The sequence below is a fragment of the Cheilinus undulatus genome, linkage group 12 (assembly GCF_018320785.1).
Source record: "Cheilinus undulatus linkage group 12, ASM1832078v1, whole genome shotgun sequence".
In the NCBI taxonomy this organism is placed as follows: domain Eukaryota; kingdom Metazoa; phylum Chordata; class Actinopteri; order Labriformes; family Labridae; genus Cheilinus; species Cheilinus undulatus.
Genome location: NC_054876.1, coordinates 49997772 through 50020860, shown reverse-complemented (window position 1 = coordinate 50020860; position 23089 = coordinate 49997772). Strand labels below are relative to the sequence as shown.

At 39.0% G+C, this 23089-nt stretch overlaps 2 protein-coding genes across 3 annotated transcripts; both read right to left on the bottom strand.

Annotated features, from left to right (window-relative positions):
* Positions 1-593: 593 nt before the first annotated feature.
* LOC121518385 (flavin-containing monooxygenase FMO GS-OX-like 2) lies at positions 594-11571 on the bottom strand. 2 transcript variants are annotated; one of them, XM_041800662.1, is made up of 9 exons: positions 11427-11571; positions 9021-9233; positions 8769-8907; positions 8439-8581; positions 8250-8302; positions 6261-6385; positions 5561-5668; positions 3558-3767; positions 594-1128 (listed from the first exon to the last, which is right to left on the bottom strand). In XM_041800662.1, exons 2-9 carry the CDS (start codon positions 9230-9232, stop codon positions 817-819), a joined length of 1302 nt encoding a protein of 433 aa, XP_041656596.1. In that variant the 5' UTR covers position 9233; positions 11427-11571; the 3' UTR covers positions 594-816. The 2 variants fall into 2 exon arrangements, with proteins under 2 accessions (XP_041656596.1, XP_041656597.1); XM_041800663.1 differs by having other exon boundaries at positions 9021-9290; positions 11427-11533.
* Positions 11572-16868: 5297 nt separating this feature from the next.
* med31 (mediator complex subunit 31) lies at positions 16869-21170 on the bottom strand. The gene is made up of 4 exons (XM_041801771.1): positions 21003-21170; positions 18790-18864; positions 17725-17821; positions 16869-17222 (listed from the first exon to the last, which is right to left on the bottom strand). Exons 1-4 carry the CDS (start codon positions 21010-21012, stop codon positions 17009-17011), a joined length of 396 nt encoding a protein of 131 aa, XP_041657705.1. The 5' UTR covers positions 21013-21170; the 3' UTR covers positions 16869-17008.
* Positions 21171-23089: the final 1919 nt, after the last annotated feature.

The following is a 23089-nucleotide window of genomic DNA, read 5'->3' as shown; positions in this document are numbered from 1 at the left end:
AGGTCACTGCTGAAAGGGCAGGCTGTTTCAGAGGCTCTATTAAAGCGGATTCATGGAAAGTTGACTACAGAGGAAAGTGTAAGAAATGGAGACCAACCAACAGGGATGGGCTCATACCTCAGAGGATTGTCGAAGAAAGCAGATCCCAGAACTCATTTTCTATAAATTTCCCAGAGTTAAAGGATTCCTGTCAAGATTTCAACAATAGAACGAAACCAAAGGAAGTGATCAGGATCAAAACTCAGAATCTTTGACTGAGTCAGAACAGAACTCAAGTTTCATACAGAAGTCATATTCTGTAAACAAATACACCCAATGAGGGCAAGCAGACCAGGAAGCATGACCAGCTGGAGGTTTAATAACAGGATAGCCGACTGATCGTGCCTATCATCCTCCATTTTTGTTTTTCTGCTGAAGTCACGTTTGAGCACCAACTCTCTGTGAGACTACTCTACTCTACAGAGGATTATAGTGTTTAAACTTTGTTGAAGTTCTCTTACGTCTGTGGTCACAATTACATTTAAAACTGGTTAAGATTTGGAGTGTTGTTGAAGAGTTTTAAACACAAACACTAGAAAAAAGGTCTTCTAAAGTAACGACAAGTGTATCGACAACTTTATGACATATTTAAAGGAAAGTACAGCTCATAAATGTAGAATAAAACTCTGATTAAAGCTTCAGCCAGTCTCAAAAAAGATGGATCAGAAGGGTCTTAATGGCACTGGTATTTGTTGGACTGATGTCTCCTGGTCTGGAGTCTTAAATAAAGTAAATAAAGCGTCGTGGTTCCTCAGTTTTAGCGTGTTCCTCTGTCCATCACTCCACCAGCTCCCACTCTGACTCACTAACCATCCTGTAGTTCAGTTTCCGGTAGTCCTCAGGGTGAATCCGCCGCTGTCTCCAAACCTCCTCGTACAGGCTACGCACGGCCGGCGGAAGGGGTGGGAATCTGGCGATGGCAGCCAGCGTCTGGCAGTATTCCCACTGATCCTGCTCCATGATCAGCAGGTGGCGCTGCTCGATTCCTCTCTCTATCTTCTCCTGGAGCTCTCGTCGGACCTCGTTCTCCATCTGATCCCGGGACGGTAAAGTGACCGAGCCATCCAAGACGGCCAGAGCGAACTGGACCTGTAGAGATCAGATTTCAGAGTGATGAACTCGATCCCATCCCTGTGCGTTGTTCCAGATGCATCTGATCATATTATCGAATGCTGCTGTGGAATAATAGACCAGTTACATCTGATGGCTGCAGTCTGCTTAAACTAATACTGCACAAAAAATGACATGTTTTCATGTTTTTATTGAACAAACCATCCAAACATTCACAGTGCAGGGTGGAAAAAGTATGTGAACCCCTAGACTAATGACGTCTCCAAGAGCTAATTGGAGCCAGGAGTCAGCCAACCTGGAGTCCAATCAATGTGATGAGATTGGATGTGTTGGTTAAAGCTGCCCTGCCCTATAAAAAACACACACCAGTTTTGAATTTACTGTTCTCAAGAAGCATTGCCTGATGTGAACCATGCCTGGCACAAAAGAGCTCTCAGAAGACCTACGATCAAGAATTGTTGACTTGTATGAAGCTGGAAAGGGTTACAAAAGTATCTCTAAAGCCTTGATGTTCATGTGTCCACGGTAAGACAGACTGTCTACAAATGGAGAAAGTTCAGCACTGTTGCTACTCTCCCTAGGCGTGGTCGTCCTGTAAAGATGACTGTAAGAGCACAGCACAGAATGCTCAATGAGGTGAAGAAGAATCCTAGAGTGTCAGCTAAAGACTTACAGAAGTCTCTGGCACATGCTAACATTTGTGTTGACAAATCTACAATAAGTAAAACATTAAACAAGAATGGAGTTCATGGGAGGACACCACGGAGGAAGCCACTGCTGTCCAAAAAACCACTGCTGCACGTCTGAAGTTTACAAAAGAGCACCTGGATGTTCCACAGCACTACTGGCAAAATATTCTGTCCACAGATGAAACCAAAACTGAGTTGTCTGGAAGGAACACACAACGCTATGTGTGGAGAAAAAAAGGCACAGCACACCAACATCAAAACCTCATCCCAACTGTGAAATATGGTGGAGGGGCCATCATGGTTTGGGGCTGCTTTGCGGCCTCAGGGCCTGGACAGTTTGCTGTCATTGATGGAAAAATGAATTCCCAAGTTCATCAAGAAAACTTAAGACCATCCATCCACCAACTGAAGCTCAACAGAGGATGGGTGATGCAACAGGACAACGACCCAAAGCATAGAAGTAAATCAACAACAGAATGGATTCAACAGAAGAAAATACGCCTTCTGGAGTGGCCCAGTCAGAGTCCTGACCTCAACCCAACTGAGATGCTGTGGCATGACCTCAAGAGAGCGATGCACACCAGACATCCCGAGAATATTGCTGACCTGAAACAGTTTTGTAAAGAGGAATGGTCCAAAATTCCTCCTGACCATTGTGCAGGTCTGATCTGAAACTACAGCAAATGTTTGGTTGAGGTTATTGCTGCCAGAGGAGGGTCAACCAGTCATTAAATCCAAAGGTTCACATACTTTTTCCATCCTGCACTGTGAATGTTTACATGTTCTGTTAAACAAAAACATGAAAACATATCATTTTTTGTGCAGAATTAGTTTAAGCAGACTGTGTTTGTCTATTGTTGTGACTCAGATGAAGATCAGAACACATTTGAAGACCAATTTAGGCAGAAATCCAAGAAATCTCAAAGGGTTCACATACTTTTCTAGCAACTGTAAAGATATTTGCTTTGCTTGGTTAAAATTTCTGCCAATATCTGCCTATTTTTTTTCTTTCTTAGTTAACCCTTTTTTGTCAGTTTATGTCAATTTTTCATTCCATTTCACTAAATTTCCAGCCATTTTTGCCAATTTAAAGCCACTGCAGCCACGTTTAAACTCCTTTTTACCACTATATATGCCCATTTTTGCCAATTTAACCCATTTTTGCATTTTTTTTTCAATTTTTATCTAATTTTTGGCACTTCTAACCCATTTCTGCTACTTTTAAAATCCAACTTCACCTTTCCATCATTTTTGCCATTATTAACCCATTTTAGCAATTTCTAAAGCATTTTATTTTATTTTATTTATTTATTTTTTTTAACAAAAAGGATTTACATTTTTAAGAAGGCAATTTTTACATGAATGATTAAAAAAGGTGTTTGTTTCTTGGATAAGAGGGGTTATTTTTCAGGGCAAACATGAAATATGGATATCACAGCTTAAATTTACAACAGACCATGGTGTTGTTGACCTCCATGGGCCCCAGAAAGCTCTCCCCTTTAACCCCTCCATGGACAGCCTTGTCTGCACATGACTATTGTTAATTGTGCATGGCTGTTCAACCACCTTCAGGTACAGTGGGGGTCCCCGGTCTCTGACACCTTCATTTTGGGGGTCGTGGGCTGAAAAGGTTAAGAACCACCTCTCTATTGTTTCGTCTTCAGGACTTTTATTTAAGAACAGAAACTTCTGGAGCCACATAAAGAGCATCTGAACACATCTGGTAGGCTGGTGTTTCACATAAAGGTCTGAGCTCACCTGGCAGTTGAAGTTTGGGAAGGGGCAGATGATCTTGCAGATGCCGATGAAGAAAAGCGAGGGGAAGGCGGGGGGAATCAGGAAGCGGTACAGAGGAGACACCACGTGGTCCTGGATCTCCAGACCCAGCTGAGCCGAATCCAGGAATGGATACTTGAAGTTGTATCCGGTGCAGAACATCAGGACGTCAGCGGCGCTCACTGAGCCGTCCTGGGACAGAGAGATTTAAGTTTGATGTGTTTGTTCATAAAAACGTGTGCTCAGTGGTACAGGAGTGAGATCTGGTCAGAAGAATTTAAACACAAATAAATGAGGAAACATTAGGAGGTTATTTTTGTCCACGCCTGTCCATGCAAGTTCTATGTGTACTAAGGCTGTCGCAGTTTTAAATAATCAGATTAAATATTCTGATAACATTTTCAATAGTATCTAAAAATGATTTAAAAAACTTTATTTCGATGATATAGTATATCAATACTAAAGAAGAAAAAACTAAAAACACTTAATCACTCATGTAGGAAAGAATGAATCCATCAAGAACTGTAGGAAAACTTCCACTTTCCCAAATCAATTATAAGGAAATAATTATATACTGTATATAATTCAGTAATTATATACTGTTTCAGATTCTAGATGTACTCATATATTTACAAAAAATGAAAATTCATGGTTCCTTTTCTATTGTTTTAGTTTGACCCTTATAAGCAGTTTAAAATCAACATTGTTTGATTTTTACTCCTTCTATCTACTATCTTGTCGAAGTTTAAAATTCTGGTATTGTGACAAACTAATAAATACATATATCTACATCCTAATTCCAAAAAAGTTGGGGCACTGTGTCAAATATAAGTAAAAGCAGAAAACAATTATATATTTTATTCATAATAGAACATAAAAAACATACCAGATGTTCAAAATGAGACATTTTATCATTTCCTGGTCTCTGGGCCCTCAGGGGCCCTCAGGGGCCACTGCATTAAAAACAGGCATGATTCTGTAGTGAAATCCCTGCATGGGCTCAGGAACATTCCAGAAATCATCGTCTGTCAACACAGTTGGCCGTGCCATCCACCAATGACAGTTAAAGCTGGATGATGGAGAGAAGAAGCCATATGTTACAGGATCCAGAAACAGCATGGTCCGTCTTCTCTGGACCAAAGCTCATTTAACATGGACTGAGGAAACATGGAAAACTGTTCTGTGGTCAGAGGAAACATGGAAAACTGTTCTGTGGTCAGAGGAAACATGGAAAACTGTTCTGTGGTCAGAGGAAACCTTGGACGCCGTGTCCTGTGGACTAAAGAGGAGAGGGAGCATCCAGCTTGTTCTCCTGGCTCAGGTCTAAAGCCTGCATCTCTGATGGTATGGGGTTGCATTAGTGCCTATGGCGTGGGCAGCTCTAACATCTGGAAAGGAACTATCAATGCTGAACAGTAGAGGGAGCTTTTAGAGCAACATATGCTCCCATCAGGACAATGTCTCTGTCAGGGAAGGCTGCCACTATTTCAGCAAGACCATGCTAAACCACAGACCACATCACAACAGCATGGCTTCACAGAAGGAGAGTCCGGGTCCTGAACTGGTCTGCCTGCAGTCCAGACGTTTAACCAACAGAAAATATTTGGAGCAAAGAAGACCCAGGACTGTTGAGCAGCTAGAATCCAACATGAGACAAGAATGGGACAACCTTCCTCTCCATCAGCTGGTCTCCTCACTTCCCAGACGTTTACAAACTGTTGTTAAAGAAGAGAGGATGCTACATAATGGTAAACACGGTCCTGTCCCAGCTTTTTGAGACATGTTGCTGCCATCAAATTCAGAATGAGTGAATATTTTCCTGAAATGTTAAAATGTCTGTTTAACATCTGACACGTTGTTTATGTTCTATTGAGAATCAAATATGAGATCTGACAATCACTGACTTCAGTTTTTATTTACATTTTACACAGCGCCCCAGCTATTTTGGAATTGGGGTTGTACTATCTCTGTCTTCTTTTAGTCACCTGAAACTGGATTCTGCCGTCCTCGTCGACTGCGACCACAGGAGTGGACTGCCGTATCCCAGGAGGTAGAGGGAAGGTTAAACGAGGTCGACCGTGGCTCAGAATCACCTGAGAACAGAGACAGACATCTGACTGTGGTGGTCCACAAGACTCGACACTTCTTATTCAGACACAGTCAGGTAAGGATCCAAAAACATGGACCGCCTTGCTATAGAACACACTTGTTAGATGCCAAATGATACATATTCTTTGTTGTAATAATTAGAATGAGTGAATCTTTAAATCTAGACAGGTACTAAGGAGAGGACTTAATCAGGTAAACTCCTGGACACTTCCTAAATTTAACTAAAACACCAGCTATGTTTCAGATCTACAGACATTTATGTTTTTGTTCAGACACTCTACATGAGCTTGGCTGCAATAAATTATTGATTGTTGGGCGTCAAAGACTTTTATTTTTGTTATTTAGCAACCAGGACAGATCTTCAAATCACTAGGGGATAACATCTAAGGTAAATACTCAGGTGTTGTGACGACCTGGCTGCTTTTCTTTGCCCTTGCACATCATGTTTCAATGACTGTCCTGAGTCTAACTAGCTGCACAATAAAATGTCTGAGAAAGTGTGATTAAAATAATTTAGCTTATCTTTCTATCATGGTTTTAAATGTTGCATATCATCCAGAGCTGCCGCGTTCATACCTGAGCGCCGACTTTAGCCAGTTCGATGGAAATGTCGAGTCCTGAAGCTTTGGCTCCCAGAACCACCACGGACTGACCCGAGTACGGCTCTGGATACCGGTACGAATGACTGTGGAGAACCTGTCCTATAAACGCAGACAGAATGGACGTCATATTTATATCTAATACTGAGAAAAGAACAAACTACTCATTCATCAGACTTCATCCAAGAATAAAAACCTTCATCTTTGTTGAAGTCTGATCTACAGGTTATAAAACTCTGCCTTGTTCCACTCCTCAGTTCTGCTTCTTTTAGCATCAGTGAAGGAGGTTCTTCTGAATGCGGCTGACAGGTTATCACTGTAAGGCCCTGGTTATACTTCCATGTTGAACCCATGCTGTCATCACCTATACCACTGTAAACAGTGGTACAGGTGATACTTTGTCTGAACGCTACTCAGCAGTTCAGAGTTTATGCCAGTTCCTGGTCCTGTCCCCACAGTTCCTACATGTTTATGTACAAGAGACCATGGTAGCTGATAAATATTCATCAGCAGATAATGAGAAGAGGACAAGAGAGGAGACAAACACCTGTGTCTGGAAGGTCCAGCCACTGGTTCATTACTATTCCTGGCTACCATTACACCATGAAGACAAAAAAACACTCAGAGAAAAGGTTATTGAAACATCTAAATCAGGGGATGGAGACAGAAACATCTCCAAGTCTCTGAACATCCCCCAGAGTTCAGTTAAATCCATCATGAAGAAATGAAGGAATATGTCACGTGTGTAAATCTGCCTAGATCGGACCGTCCTCACAGACTGAGTGGGTGTGCAAGAAGGAGACTAGTGAGAGAGGACACCAAGACACCTATGACTACTCTGAAGGAGCTCCAAGCTTCAGCAGCTGAGATGGAGAGACTCTGCAGACAACAACTGTTGGCCGGGTTCTTCACCAGTCAGAACTTTATGGGAGAGTGGCAAAGAGAAAGACACTGTTGAAGAAAACTCAGATTCAATCTGGACTAGAGTTCACCAGAAGGACTGTGGGAGACTCCATGGTCAAAAGGAAGAAAGGTCTTTGGTCTGATGAGACCAGAATGGAGCTTTGAGACCATCAGACAAGACGCCAAACACTGACATCACCACAAACACACCATCCCCACTGAGGAGCACGCTGGTGGCAGCATCACGCTGTGGGGATGCTTCTCAGCAGCACCATGCTGTGGGGATGCTTCTCAGCAGCCGGCCCTAGAAGGCTTGTAAAGGTAGAGAGGAAAATAAACCCTGGAGGACAATCTTCTTCAGTCTGACAGAAAACTACAACTTAGATAAGATTTATTTCCAGTCAGACAATGAGCCGAAACATCCAGAGAAAGCTACACAGAAATGGTTTAAAGACAACAAGGGGAATGTTCTTGAGTGGCCGAGTCAAAGCCCAGACCTCAATCCAACAGAGGATTAGTGTCTGGACTTTAAAGGGCTGTTCCCACATGATCTCTAAACAATCTAACAGAGCTTGAGCAGTTAATCAAAGAAGAATGCAGTCTAGATGTTTGATCCTGACTGAGACCTATCCACACAGACTCAGAGAGACTGAGACCTATCCACACAGACTCAGAGCTTTGAGACTGAGACCTATCCACACAGACTCAGAGAGACTGAGACCTATCCACACAGACTCAGAGAGACTGAGACCTATCCACACAGACTCAGAGAGACTGAGACCTGTCCACACAGACTCAGAGCTTTGAGACTGAGACCAGTCCACACAGACTCAGAGCTTTGAGACTGAGACCTATCCACACAGACCCAGAGAGACTGAGACCTATCCACACAGACTCAGAGCTGAGACTGACAAAGACAAAGAGGACTCTACTAAATACTGACTGGAAGGAGGGGATATTTATTCACTCACTTATTTTATATCACAAATCTGTATTTAATTGAAATGACTTTGCAGTCCAGTTTATCTTTACATTTGAAAGATATTCTTCAAGTTTGTCGTACCTTTAAAGTTCTCGATGCCTGGTATGTCTGGGATGTGAGGGTTGGAGTAGTGCCTGAAAGACAATACATAAATAATCAAAAAACATCTTTCAACTGGTGACAACAAGGAAGAAATGACAGAATAAGACTTTTATTTTGAAGTAAAGCTGGCGTCTGGAATAAGATCATCACTACACCGTCACATCTCACCCCGAGCAGACGAACACAGAGTCAAACGTCTCTGTTTTCTGACGACCTGATGAGTCTGACGATGTTACCTCCCACGTCGTCCTTGACGCCTCGCCCTCTGCCGTCACGACAACAGGCTTCACATTTTCCACCACTGTGTTGAACTGAAACAAACACAGAAACATTAGAAGGCTGAATTAGAAACGGACCTAGCTTATATCCACGTTTTATTCAGGTTAGGATTCTAAAAAACGTTAACGAGAAAAATATGAGCTATAACAACCAATACCAAGTCCACGTTTGGAAAAGTGGGTGGAGCTTTGAGGAGTGAGGGTTTCCTCTAACACTGACCCTGATGTGAGGCCGGATGTCGTGGCTCTCACAGTACCTCTCCAGGTACCTTTGGACCTCCTGATGGGGCAGGAAGCTGCTGAGGTGAGACTCAAAAGGGAAATCAGGGAACATCATCACCTCTTTGGGTAGGTTGGTCCTGGATGAAGACCAAAAGACATGTTTTATTACCTCTTTATATGATCCGTGTAGAAACAGAAGCTAAAGCTGCCAGATAACCCTCTCATATTTCTGTGGGTTTCATCGCCGTACCTCAGGTTTCTGTACATGCTGCTGTGTATTGGCCATCCGTTGTCGTACGTCCCGACTCGTTCATCGTAACACCAGGTTCCTCCGATGTTCTCGGTGAGCTCGAACACCTGAGGGGGAGCGAAGCTGTTCGGACGGGACAGGATGTGTCGGGCCGCACAGAGACCCGCCGCCCCGGCACCAATCACCGCCACCCTCTGTAACATCATCCACATCCTGACAGAGAGATGCTGAGGGTTAACTCTGACCAAAATCCCCTGTAGAAGACAAACACTGCAAACAGGAGGTCAGTTGTTCTTCCTTCAGCACAGGACAGGGAGCTAAATAAGCATCTTTAATATTAGTTTACTTTGTAGAGTCAGACTCAGTACTGAAAAAAACAACACAAAGAAATCAATCTGTTGGTATAAAAATGTTCCATGTTAATATCCTGGAATAAAAAGAATCATATAAGAGCTAAATGACAGAGCAGTGAGATGGATGGATTACTACATTTGATTTACCGGTTTTTTTTTTAGTTCACCATTTTTTCATGACATGTTTCAGCCCTTCATAAAATGTTTAAGTATAATTGTTTTTTGCATTTTATAAGTTTAGTGTTTCAGAAATGTTAAAGAGGATTTTTTTGTTGCACACTATGTTTAACACAAAACTTTCTGTGCTCACTGCAACATTTTTGTCCATTTCATTAAACTTTTTTTTGGTCTTAAGTATTTACATCAGGGGTGTCAAACTCAGTCACAGCAGGGCTGGATTCTGAATTTATGTCTAACCTGAGGGCCTACCAGGGTCAAGATTAAACCATGATAAGTTAAAAACTCAAAATCTGAGATAAAAAAAACCATGATGAAACCATGATTTTTAACAGTCAAAAATGAGAAAAAGTCAAAATATGAAATAAAATTCAAAATCATGAGTTTTAAGGGAAAAAATTAGATAAAAGTCAAAGTTAGGAATTGAAATGCTCAGCAAAACTGAGAAAAACATCAAAATCGTGATATCAAAAAATCAAAATGTGAGATAAACATCAAAATAGTGAGTTTAAAATGTCAAAATATGAGATTAAATTTCAAATTCATGAGTTTTAAAATTAAAAATATGAAATAACATTAAAAATCACAAGTTTTAAAGGTAATTAAGATAAAGGTCAAAATTAGGAGTTAAAAAAGGTCCAAACATGAGATAAAAGTCAAAATCATGTCTTTAAAGGGTCAAAATAGGATTTAAAATGTAAAATTATGAATCTAAAAGGTAAAATATGAGATAAAATGTCAAAGCTATAAGATGTAAAGGTCAGAATATGAATTAAGAAGTCAAAACCATAACTTTTAGTCATAACTGTTGGATGCAAAATTGAAAATAGAGAGAAAACACAATTTTCTCCTACTTTCCTGAACTTTTTATCAAATTATTTTTACTGTTTACTTTCTAATTTTTATGACTCAACAAGGATGTTTTAAATCATCTAGGTTTAATTTACATTTTTATACTGGAGGAAATCTGCAGACCTCATACTGGTGGACCAGTTTTAATAAAAATATTGTATGATCTGGTGGGCCGGGTAAAACTGTACCATGGGCCGGATTTGGCCCCCAGGCCTTGAGTTTGAACCCCTGAGTTACATCATCATACATACATCAAAAATTTGTTGCTGCACTTCATTAAATATTTTTGCTTTATTTTTTGAGTTAGGAGATGTATTTGCATTTAATTATTATTTTTTTTAATTCACAAATTTTATTTAACAAAAATCATGATTTTTTGACTCATTAAATAATCATAAAATATTATTAGATATTTTTTAGTTTAGTGAAATGTTTTTGTAACTGACTTTCTGGGCCACCTTAAGAATTAATAGATAAAAAAGTTTTTTAAAAAATTAAATAGTTGTGAAAATATGAGTTATAGCACCTCTTAAATTAATATAATCAAGGCTCTGTATAGTACAGTTATCACATGGAAGCGACAGAATTTAACACCTGTAAAAGTCCTTACAGGTGAACAGGTGAGTAAAGGTGCTTCCGGTAAACCGTTAACTTTCACTGACCGGTTACTGCTACAGTGGTGGACTCTGACCTGGTGGGAGTGGACGCTGTTTGAGTTTAATTAAAACTGAATAAACACAGCTTACATGCGGACAATAACACAATACACAGCTTACCGCGTTAACAAAGCCCTACTGGGAAATATCTAATGTTTACGGCGGTAATGACAACGATTTATTAACAATTAAAACACCAAAACTAGCATCACACAGAAGTTTGAGCTTTCTCGTCCGAACTGCGCATGTCCAAACAAAGAACCTCTACAAACGGCCGAAATGTTGACATGCTAGCTGTGTAGCCACAAAAACCAACACTTTCATCAAAACACTGGAATAAATCAGCCATAATTCACATATTACGTTACCGTGGTTTCTGTCCTTCCGTTACCGATGCGGTGTGCCGACTGTCTGCTGCGGAAATCGACGAAATATCGCTGAAATAATGACTCGTCAGTGGGCACACATTCTATCTGAGACAGTTTACATTATAACACCGCAACACTTGGAAACAACGACAGCGATGTCATGAAAGGAACGGTTCCATGCCAAGAGTGTTCCGGTATATGTAACAGGTCTATTTCCTTTTAGAATCCTTCAGAATAAAAGCGTTATTAATCAGTCAATCAATAAAGAGTGTTTCATAATAGTTAAAATAGATCAAAATGGCAATTTCAGCTAAAAATGCGTGGGGATGCTGAGAGCTGAATTGTGGAAGAACTGCTGAAAATAGCCAAAAGCACAAAAATAGCTGAAAATAGCATAAAATGACATGAAAGGAGCTGAAAATGGAACTCAGTAGCTCAAAAAGGATACAAAATAGCTGAAAGTAGCCTTGAAATTGCTGAAAATAGCCAAAAAATAACTGAAAATAGCATAAAAATGGCTGATTTTGGCCTAAATTTATGAAAATTGCATTCAATGACTGAAAAAGCATAGAAATGGAAGAAAATAGCATGAACATAGCTATAGTTTAAAAATTATAAAAGTCAGAAATGAGAAAAGTCATAGTATTCAAATGACGACGCATAAAAATGGCATAAATTGGCATTCAATAGCTAAAAAAAGGATATAAATAGCTAAAAGCCTAAAAATAGCTGAAAACAGCTTAAGAATAGCTGAAAGTAGCCTTAAAATTGCTGAAAATAACCTAAAAGTAGCTAAAAATGGCATTCAATGGCTGAAAAAGCATAGAAATAGCAGACAATAGCATGAAAATAACTATATTTAAAAAATTATAAAAGTTAGAAATGAGAAAAGTTATGGCAGTCAAATGACGAAGAAACTTAATTTTTTAAAAAGTTTAAACGGTGTTGATATGACAAAGAGTGAAGGAGGAGATAGCCAGCACGGAGGAATAATAACAAAATTGCAGATGTGAATATCAATATTGTGAATGCTCAGCATCCCCACTAATTAAAGCATTTCTTTTGTAATGGTTTTTAAAACCCTATAGCCAATTTGTATTTAACTTTAGCTGAAGATAATTTACTGCTCTTATTATTTTTATTGATGCAATGATTTTGTAAAGTAAACTGTATGTAGATAATAATCTATCCTAAACACACAGTTGTGTCCATTGATTTAACTAAACTCTTAATTCAGCAAATAAATGTAATTAATCACCTACTGTAATAAATGAATTACATTTTTACAATTTTGCTTATTGTTTGAAGATTGTAGAAAACTTAAAGGTATAAAATATTCCAATCATTGTAGTTTCTTTATTAGTTTTTTGTTCCGGTAGATATTAAAGATGAAAGGAGGACAGAGAAACATATGGATCCTTGTTTGTTTATGAAAAAATGAGCCTTTATTGACACCTGCCAGGAGCATACAAATGATTTTACATGAAAACGTTGAGTGTAATGAAAAAAATGTAGCCATAATATTCAAAATCCTGAAACAAATAGCTTAAATGTTGTTATGACCAGCCCGTGGGGGGAAAGGGAAGTAACACAAAAACCCAGATGTTTAAGGTTTAATTAAAGTTATTATTTAACAAAAAGTAAAGTTGGTTTGACAATGAACAAAAGTGAGGCAACTAAGGACTAAAGAGTGCTGTGTGAAAGTGACAAAAGGAGAACTAAAAGAGACTAACCTAGAGTTATTGAAGTTGCTAAAGTTTTTACTAAAATAAAGAAAACAACAACCTAACTACTCTAACTACAAAAAGGAAATACAAAACAGCACCCAACTAACAATGTAAAACTAAATGTGTAAAGAAAAAATTTGGTGACAGAATTCACAATTCTAGTGCCTCAGCAAATTTACAGAATTAGCGGAAGTTAAACAACAATTGACAAAGAGGCACGAGAGCATGGCTGGCTACAGCTTGCTGCTGTCTTCTAGTCAGCCGGCTCCTTTTGTAGTCTGCACTTTTGGCTGATTGGTGGATCAGGCTGCAAGACTTCCGGGCCAGTCGGGTTTTCCTCTGCGCTGGTGGATGGAATTACCAAACGACCTCCTCCAGCAGTGGCAACCTGAGAGCTGCAGTACGTCACTTAAACAAGAACACTCTCACACACACACTCAAGGAGGGAGAGGTAAAGGTTCCCAGATGATGGCGGCTGCCTTAACAAATGTTAATTAAGAATTAATTAATAATAAGAATGATTAAGAATATAATGTTAGGCAAAAAAAAACCCAAATAATTTTTTTTTCTCTCATTAACTTTCTTAGCTGATATTTTGTTTTATTTTTACTATTGCTGGGCCGTTAATGGCGTTAACGTGCTACGTTAACGCGAGACTCTTATCGCGCGATAAGAAAATGATAGCACGTTAATCTGTTCACTAAAGGGGCTTACAGACGCCGAGCACATGTAGTGGGCTACCAACACGCCTCCAGTCATTTCCAATGGAGGAGGATGGAGGTTTGGGTCTGCTGTGAGCAGGATTAGGCTCCGCTGAACTGGACGTCTGTTTTTAATGAAAGAGTGGATGCTTGGGTGTGTGATTACAACCAGTAGTCGATATATGTTGTTTGCACATAAGCACAAACCAGAGGTTGCGCTGGGACAGAGCGCCTTATCAGCTTTATGACATCATCGTAAAAACTAAACTTCTTTAGACAGCGCGGCAGTTTGTTCACATTTTTCCTCAATAAAGGGCGGAAATCATCAGAATCCAGTCAATAAATGGTGTGCGGTGACTCACCTTACAGGTGAACACAGGCTGGAGTCAGTGAGAGGAGGTGCAAAGTCAATAAAAGTCTCCTGTCACCTCAAAAACAGCTGCATCTGTGCAGCGCGAGCCCATTATATCCTCTGAGCTGTAGTAGATGTGCAGAAGAGTGAAGTTGCTGGCATCTTAAAAGTGATTTTAATCATCCATGGATGTATGATGGACTTTTTGCCTGGTCAACACAAAAAAAAAAACAAACAAAAAAAAAAACAAACAATCTTCTTCTTTCTCCTCCTTTGCGGGGTTGTAAACCAGCTACGTACATACTGCCACCTGCTGTTTCAGACTGAGTAAATACGCAGGTGCGCCAGGGCACGGTTCGATATTGCTAGTGTCCTGCCTGCGGGGGAAGGGGGAGAATAAACTGGGCCTAATGTGAAAGCGCACAAAAATCCCGCTGGATCCATCCTGACACAGAGCTTCATTCAGCAGATGGAGAACAACTTTTTAATTCTGTCTCTGTTATGACCTGTGAGCAGGCTACAAACGTATGGCTTTATCTGTTAGATTTTCATGGACACTACGATTAAAGTGAGGTTCAGAGAGAGAGAGCGAGAAAGAGAGAACAGGCGCTGATCTGAATCATCCTTCACCATCTCTGTTATATTTCCATGGTTGAAATCCACGTGATAAATGAGCAAACTTTGGTGTTGAAGTGAGGGTTCAGCGGTGAGCAAGCGAGGTGTTCTCAGGCAGGCTGTGATGCATTTTCCTTAATATTTAGATAAGTCAAGGGTTTTTTAATGTCTTCGGCAAAATTCAAGTCTGGCATTTTAATCTAGATTAACTACAGGATTGCAGTGAGATTAATCTAGATTAAAAAAATTAATCTATGCCCAGCATTAATTTTTACAATGGTTGATTCTGTCTTCATGAAGTCTGCACAAAGTCTCGGTTAAATGTTAAATCATTCCTCCACATCAGTCTGAAGCTACTCCTCTTATCATTTAACACAACTTCTAAGGTTTCTTCATTTTTTTGTTAGTATGCAGCAGACATTTAAAACCCATGGCATGAAGTTTTGTTGTTTTATACTTAAAAAAAAAATCAAATCTAAAACTTTTCAAGTCATTTTAAAACAAAACCAAAAGTGGATGCATTCTGGTTTTCATGTAGGACACAGCAGCTTAGACTTTGATTACAAACATCCTCTTTTCAGGGGTATCCTTATTGTTTGGTTTTTTAAAATTTCAATTATTAAGTGAAAAAGGCACCCAAACTATCTGTGTTAAATCATGAATTAACTGTGCTTAGACCTGGTTACTGCCAGACCTGTTGAATGAATAAACCCCTTAACTAGAACCTGTCTGACAGTGAGGGAGGCTAAAAGATCTCCAATCATGGAACCATCTAAAGAAGAGCAGATGAGAATCAAAGTCTCTGACATCTATCAGTCTGAAAGGGTTACAGAGACATTTCTAAGGCTTTGGGACTCCAGACAACCACACTGAGAGCCATTATCCACAAATGGAGAAAACTGGGAACAGTGGTGATCCTCCCCAGGAGTGGCTGGTCGACCAACATGACTCCAAGAGCGCATGGACGACTTATCTAGGTCCCAGTAGAACCCAGAACAACATTGAAAGACCTGCAGGCCTCGCTGACTCAGTTAAGGTCAGAGTTCATGATTCAAGAATCAGACTGGGCAACAATGGCATCATCGGAGAGTTCCAAGGCAGTCTTAATTTTGGCAGCTATTTTAATTTTAGTCACATTTTAGTCATTTCTATCCTTTAGTCTAGATTTAGTCCATAAAAAGTCCTCACATTTTAGTCTTTACTTTTAGTCCAAGCATTTATTCTCTTGCCTAATTCTGGTACCAAATCATGGTAGTGTGTTCTCTGCCAAACCTGGGGTCCCTGCTTTCTACAGCTGAGAGGCAGAATAGATACAGATGGATTGTTTTTGACAGATTTACTCACAGTGGAGAAATATCACGGACTTTGAATGTCCGACGAAAACTACATCACATTTTAGTCTAGTTTTAGTCATGGAAAAAAGGCTGTTGATGAATAGTTTAAGTCCTAATTTTAGTCAACGACATTAACACTGTTCCAAGGCCAAAACCACTGCTGACTAAGAACACAAAGGCTCATCTCACATTTGACTGAAACATCCTGATGATCCCAAAGACTCCTGGGAAATATTCTAAGGACTGACCAGACAGAAGAGGAACTTGGATAAAGTAAATTCATTTTGTCTTCTTGCCTTGATTATATATTCTGTTCTTTTTCATCAGACAGAGAAATGTAGATTATTTTTTTTTAACTTGACATGTTTGGGCTGTCGTCTGCAGAAGCTTCACCCGACCGCCGTGATGTGTCTTTATCAGCTGTTCTTCTCAGACATGGTCAGCCTGACGGACCTGACAGGTCTAGCAGGTTGACCCCCACCCCACTCCTTGATTTCTGAAGGACAGAGTCCCAGATGGGGAAGCATGAATACCCCCTCGTCCCACTTGATAGCAGAGAAAGAATGGCTTTTTCCCTTAATAAAAGAAATTGTTTAAAAACTGGACTTTTGTATTTACTCAGGTTATCGCTGTCTAATGTTAAAATTAGTTTGATGTCCTGAAAAATCAGAAATTAAATGTTGTTTGTAGTAAAACACCCCACTCTGTCCGGATCTTTGTAACATTTTTAATAACCACATTTAAACATAAAGTTCAAAAGAATAAAGCAAAGAAAAAACAAATATGGCTCAAGAGTCTCAAACATCAGCCCAATGCTCAGTCCCACGTTCAGTCCAGTCCTCCTCCAGTGACATCACTTGGTGGTGGCGTTCCCGTGTGGCGGCGGCTGCTGCTGCGGCTGCTGCTGCTCGGCGAGCGCCTGCTGCAGCCGGGTGCGTTTCCTGGAGTAGTGCTGCCAGTGCAGCAGCTGCTGCTCATCGATGAACTTAGCGCACTGAGCGTTGACCAGCTCCTTCCTGAAGTGTTCATACTGCAGCAGCTCCAACATGTGGAGGCAGTGAGGATACCTGGACAGGAGAGAGGACAGGTAAGCTCGTTCCATTCAGGCTGGGAAGATCAAATGTTGTCATTCCACACATAGTAGTCATATCAGCTAACCTGACCTGCCACACAGACCGTCTCACATCTCTGTGAGCCGGGGAGTATTTCACATTGACCAGGGCAGCAGCAGCTGCATCCACGATAATCTCTTCACCGTCCGCCATCGTTTACAGGCTTGCAGTCACTTCAAATAAACCTTAGCTGTAGCTACCGCCTCTTTCTCCTCTAATAACACCAATCCGCCGGTCATTCTCTGACCAAGATCAAGAATCAGCTTGAGGCTTTGCAAGATGGATCTGCCTGATAACAGACATGAATGTGGACGATCCATCAGCATGTTAATTACTTCAACATCTTGACTCTGACCGCTGTTTCTAGTTCTTCCAGACTGAAAGTGACATGTTAAGCCTCGTATGTTTGGCTACGTTAATGTGAAGCTAGCATGCTAAGCCCAGCAGGTGGTCTTACTTGAGGAACTTGGCATATTCAGGCTCCTTCCAGTACAGCAGGTACTTCAGGTAGTTGATGAACGTTCTCTCTCTCAGGACGCCTCTCTGAGCCAGAACTGCAGCAATGAGAGCAGACAGTCAGCAGACACGCTTCGAACACATTTTTACATCAGTAACAATATTCTAAGGCAGTGTTACTCAACCAAAGAGCCAAATTGTTGAAAAATTCCTTTGCAGGAGCCACAGTCTACGTGGTTAAAAGTGGCAAAAACAGCTTAAAGTAGCAACAAAAATAAGTAAAAGGTGGCAAAAATAGTCAAAAAGCAACAAAATGGTGAGGGAAAGGGTCAGAAAGAAGCAAAAACGGGTGAGAAGTGTCAAAAAATGAGTTACAGGTGGCAAAAAATTGGTAAAAACATGGCAAAAAAATGAGTGAAAAGTGACTAGAATAGACAAAAATCAGTCAAGAGTGGCAAAAATGGGCAAAAAGTAGAAATCAAGTGGTATTTAATGACAATGGGTAAATTAAGTGAGTTAAAATGGGGAGAAAAAAACTGTGAAAAGGGCAAAAATGGGGTAAAAGTGGCAAAAAAATGGGTAAAAAAGTTGCAAAAAAGTGTCAAAATAAGCAAAACCTAGGGAAAAGTGGTAATTAATGGCAAAAGGTGGATTAAAGGGGCAAAATGGACAAAAAAGTAGGAAAAAGTCATATTTACAGGCAGAATAAGCTTAAATGGGTGAAAAGGGGTGAAAAAATGGTGAAAAGGGGCTTAAATGGGATAAAGTGGCAAAAAGAAGTGGCTCAAATGGGCAAAAATTAGGGAAAAGTGGTATTTAATGACAAAAGGTAAATAACATGGCATAAAATGGGGAGAAAAAACTGAAAGAGGGCAAAAAATTTGATAAAATGGTGAAAAAAATGGGTAAAACACTTGCCTTAATTCCTGTTATTATTATTACTAGGGTTGTTCTGGATCAGTCTGACACTGCTTCAGATGCAGGTATTGGTATCGACTAGTACAGGAGTGTAGGCAGTGTTGTGGAGGCTGTAATAGGTGTAGTAATTTTACGGGGCGTCACTCACAGTTTAGATAGTTGGGGTTGGCCAAACATTGAACAAACTCCAGCTCGGACTGGAAACGGTTCCTGGCCTGCTCCTCTGCAACACAAAAACACAAGACTAATTTAAAACACCAGAAAAACAATCAGCAGATTTAATTTCAGTGTTTTTAACAGTTAGGGATGCACAACATTATCAGCATGTTCATGGTAGCGGCAGATATACAGTTAAATATCAGTATTGGCAGATTTAAAAATGCCAAACAGCTGATATATCAGCCGGTATAAATCCTTAAATATCAGCAAAATGTACAACTACATCAGTTTCCTAGAAAGGGTGAGAAGAAAATAAATAAATCTTTCACTGTAAGAAAACTTTTACACCGTCTTAACTGCACAAAAACAAATGTAAAATTTTCATGGATATTGTGTAGACACTGTGCATGAGTCTGCTTGCAATATTTAATCATTAATAACAAAAATAACCCAATGCTGGGCGCCCAGAGCTCCTGTTTTTGCTTCAGAGGTCTCTAACCAGAATCAAAAACATCAGATTTTACCCAGAGTAATACCAGAGTGCCTGGTTAGTGACGGTTATACTCAAGATTTCAGGTTAAGAATCTTTCTGCTGCTGCTGGATGTGAGAGAAAATGTCATAAATGTACCCAGACACTGCCTACATTACATTAAAATACTAGCATTGATGCTTGTGAAATTCAGACAGGATGCAGTTTTCTCTAAGCTTTTGGTACAAAACAACATTAAATTACCCAATAATTGGTGCTTATCAGGGAAATTAGATTAAATTGCAATAAGTCGTAATGCAATTTGCAATTTGCAAAAGATGCAACATTTCTTTGATCTGAAATGTTTTTCCTAAAAACGGTTTCATAGTTTTTTTTTAAAGTATAGATTTCATGCACTCAATATAAACATTTGAGTGTCACTTCCTAGAGTAAAGTGCAAAAACATCCTGCGCTCCTCGTTTTTGCACATTTGTCTCATTAAAAATGGAAAAGATATAAAAATCATAATTTCTTTAATACAATAATACAAATTAAACTTGAAATGAGTTAAAATGTTGAGACTAAATGTTTTTTGACATTGTTCAGTCTCAGTTTGATCTACCAAATATTGAGTTTGTTCAAATCTAGAATGATTTATCACCTTTTTTGTCCAGAATTGCGGAACATTAAAATGAAAGTATGTTAACTTACAACACTGAGGGGAAAAAATCTCAGTAAAGATTCATTTCCCAAATCATTCAGCCCAAGATTGTCATTTTTGGGTCTGTGGTATCTAACAGGAAAAATGATGTTTTAATTTTACTGGTATCATGGTAAACGGTTAAACACCTGGTTACCATGGCAACCTTGGACCAAACCACATCCAGACCGCAGCTTTAAAACCCTTTAAAGGTACAGTGTGTAATATTTAGCCTAGCAGCATTTAGCAAAACAAGCTTGGTTAAAATGAAACATAACATTTATAAGTAGATTGATCTAAATTAGTGTTAACATCTGATAACACATTTTTTAAATTTATGCTTTAAATTAACTCAGAATAAGCCTTTTATTCATACATAGGGAGGGTCCCCTCCAAGGGCGCTGCCATCTTGGATTTTTGCATTTTGCCTGTTTCTATGGCACCATAGAAGGAACCAAATAACAGTTAAGCATGGATTGATTTTTAAACTTCACTGGTTCCCACAGTTATCACCAGAGAAATGAGCATCACACTCCAGAATTGACTGTTAGATGTTGATAGTCCCAATTTTACACACTGCACCTTTAAATGTCAGTTATGTGAGGATTTAGTGTCATAGTAAATAAAAAGGTCTACAGTCACATTAAACATTAAATTACTAGAATAATTTAAATATCGTTGGGACTCGCAGAACAACAAATGAAAACTAACTTCTATATAAAGGGGATTACAATGACTGGAATATTAAAGTGAGATTATGATTTCTAAACCTACAAATTCAAAAATCTGACAGTTTCAGCAGCTTTAGACTGACACGGATGACATTTCTTTAAATTTAACTCAAAAACCATCAGAAACCTCTAAATCTGAGCCCTAAAATCACAGCATTAATGTCGAGCCTTTCCCAGAACAGTTCCTACTGTTTACAGATGTTTAACACACAGAAACTCGCTGCTTTACGGATGGAGATTTGTGCTATGCTACTAGGATGCTAATATTAGCAAAACGTAGCTCCTTCATACGTCAACAAACCTGTTTCCATGACGACGGCAGCTCTGTGGTACGCTCCTGAAAACGGCAGAACAGGCTCTGTCCTGACCGTAGAGTCCAATATTTATCTGAAACACATGAAATCAGGATTCCAGGACCTTTCTTTGTTGCTGTTACTTTATCGCTGCGGAGCCATATCTACCGGAAATGAGCACAGACGGTTTCCGACCATTTACGTCAGTTTACGGCATCTGCTGTTAATGCTTTGACCACTAGAGGGAGACAATTAACAAGCTATTCCTGACTTATGAACACGCTGCGGTATTTCCAGGTTGTTGGTGGCATTTTAAAACACTTCTGATTATTATTATCTTTAGGAAACGTTTAAGGAAAGCGCATCATTCTTTAAAACAGGAGGAAATATAAACCTGATTATCTAAAGGTACATGTTTAGGCTTTTAAACACTGAAATTAGGCCATTTACACTCTTTTATAAGGAGGCGTGCTGCTTTGAGAAAAAGCAGAAAAAGATTGGTTTCACTTTCTTGAATGGATGAGGTAGCCATCATTGAATTATGAAAATGCTGTTTTTCAAATTAAGAAGTTAGTTAATCTGTAATTTTTTATGGACTTTTTATTTATTCAACATTCATGTAAATATATTAGTGTGGTATAAATTTATTGTAGAGGTGAATTATTCTTTGAAACATTTCTTAAATATTTTTCCCTCTTAGATGGTGAGTCTGGGTGTGGAGGATGCTGGGAGAACGTTACCTGTCTGACTGTGAAGTTTGGTGGAGGAGTGATGATGGTGTGGGGCTGTTTTTCAGGGTCTGGACATTTTTATGTTTACATGTGTGATGACATTTTTCTGCCATGCTACGTTGGTGATGACCAGAAACATGAAGAAGCACCATTTCTAATACACTGAACGCTCTAAATCAGGGGTGTCAAACTCAGTCACAGCAGGGGCCGAAACCTGAATTAAGGTCTAACCTGAGGGCCTAACAGGGTCAAGATTTAACCAAAAACTGTCAGCTGTGTTTTCACAGGTATTGAACTAAACAGTGATGATAAATGATTTTAAGAATTCTAAAAAAAAAGGTCAAAATTATTAAATATTGCAGCATCAACGTTACTGTGTCCATGTCAAATAAAGAAATAAATAATAAATAAATAAATGAGTTAAAGGCTCAAAATCTGAGATAAAAAGTCAACTTTATAAGTCCTAAAGGTCAAAATACAAAAATAAAAGTCAAAATAAGGTTTTTAACAGGCAAATATATGAGATAGAGAGTTAAAATCACGAGTTTAAAGGTCAAGATATGAGATAAAATACAACATTAAGAGTTAAAAAAATAGAAGACATAATTCAAAATTTTGACATTATAAGATCAGAATATGAGATAAAATTCTCCATCAGGTGTTTAAAAAGTGAAAATATGGGATTGAAAGTCAAAGTTAAAAGTTTAAAAGGTCAAGATATGATGTGAAATGAAAAACTGTGAATTTAAAAGGTCAAAATAGTAGATTAAATTCAAAATTGTGACTGTAAGAGGTCAAAATATGAGATAAAATACAAAATCGAGAGTTTAAAAGGTCAAAATAGTAAAATAAATTCAAAATTGTGACTAAAAGATCAAAATATGAGATAATATTCTCTATCAGGTGTTTAAAAAGTGAAAATGTTGGATTAAAAGTCAAAGTTATAAGTTTAAAAGGTCAAGATTTGATTTAAAATGAAAAATTGCTAATCTAAAAGGTCACAACATGAGAGAAAAGGTCAAAATTATGAATTTAAAAGGTCAAAATATGAAATAAAAAGTAAAAATCCTAAGTTTCAGTCATATTCTTGGGACACAAAATGAAAAATGAAATATCTAATTATCTCTACTTTTTTAGATTTTTATGACTTAAAGATTTTTTTTGAATGTTTAAGGTTAAATTTACATTTCTACACTGGAGGAAATCTGCAGGTGAGCCACTTCAAATTAAAATATGAAAAGATCTTGTGGGCCGGGTAAAACTGCACCGTGGGCCGCATTTGGCCCCCAGGCCTTGAGTTTGACACCCATGCTCTAAATCCTGTCTGTCCTCTAACATTCTTTCTCTGCTGCTCTAATTCTCTG

Bases quoted from the DNA above. Each gene is read 5' to 3' on its own strand.
- LOC121518385 (XM_041800662.1), bottom strand. From the start codon at position 9,232: ATGTGGATGATGTTACAGAGGGTGGCGGTGATTGGTGCCGGGGCGGCG. The intron at 8,582-8,768 runs GTCAGTGTTAGA...TGTTTGTTTCAG, and splicing joins ACATCCGGCCTCACATCAGG to TTCAACACAGTGGTGGAAAA. The intron at 3,768-5,560 runs GTGACTAAAAGA...TCTCTGTCCCAG, and splicing joins ACGGCAGAATCCAGTTTCAG to GACGGCTCAGTGAGCGCCGC.
- med31 (XM_041801771.1), bottom strand. The intron at 17,822-18,789 runs GTGAGTGACGCC...TCATTGCTGCAG, and splicing joins CAACCCCAACTATCTAAACT to TTCTGGCTCAGAGAGGCGTC. The intron at 17,223-17,724 runs GTAAGACCACCT...TCTCCTGTCCAG, and splicing joins GAATATGCCAAGTTCCTCAA to GTATCCTCACTGCCTCCACA.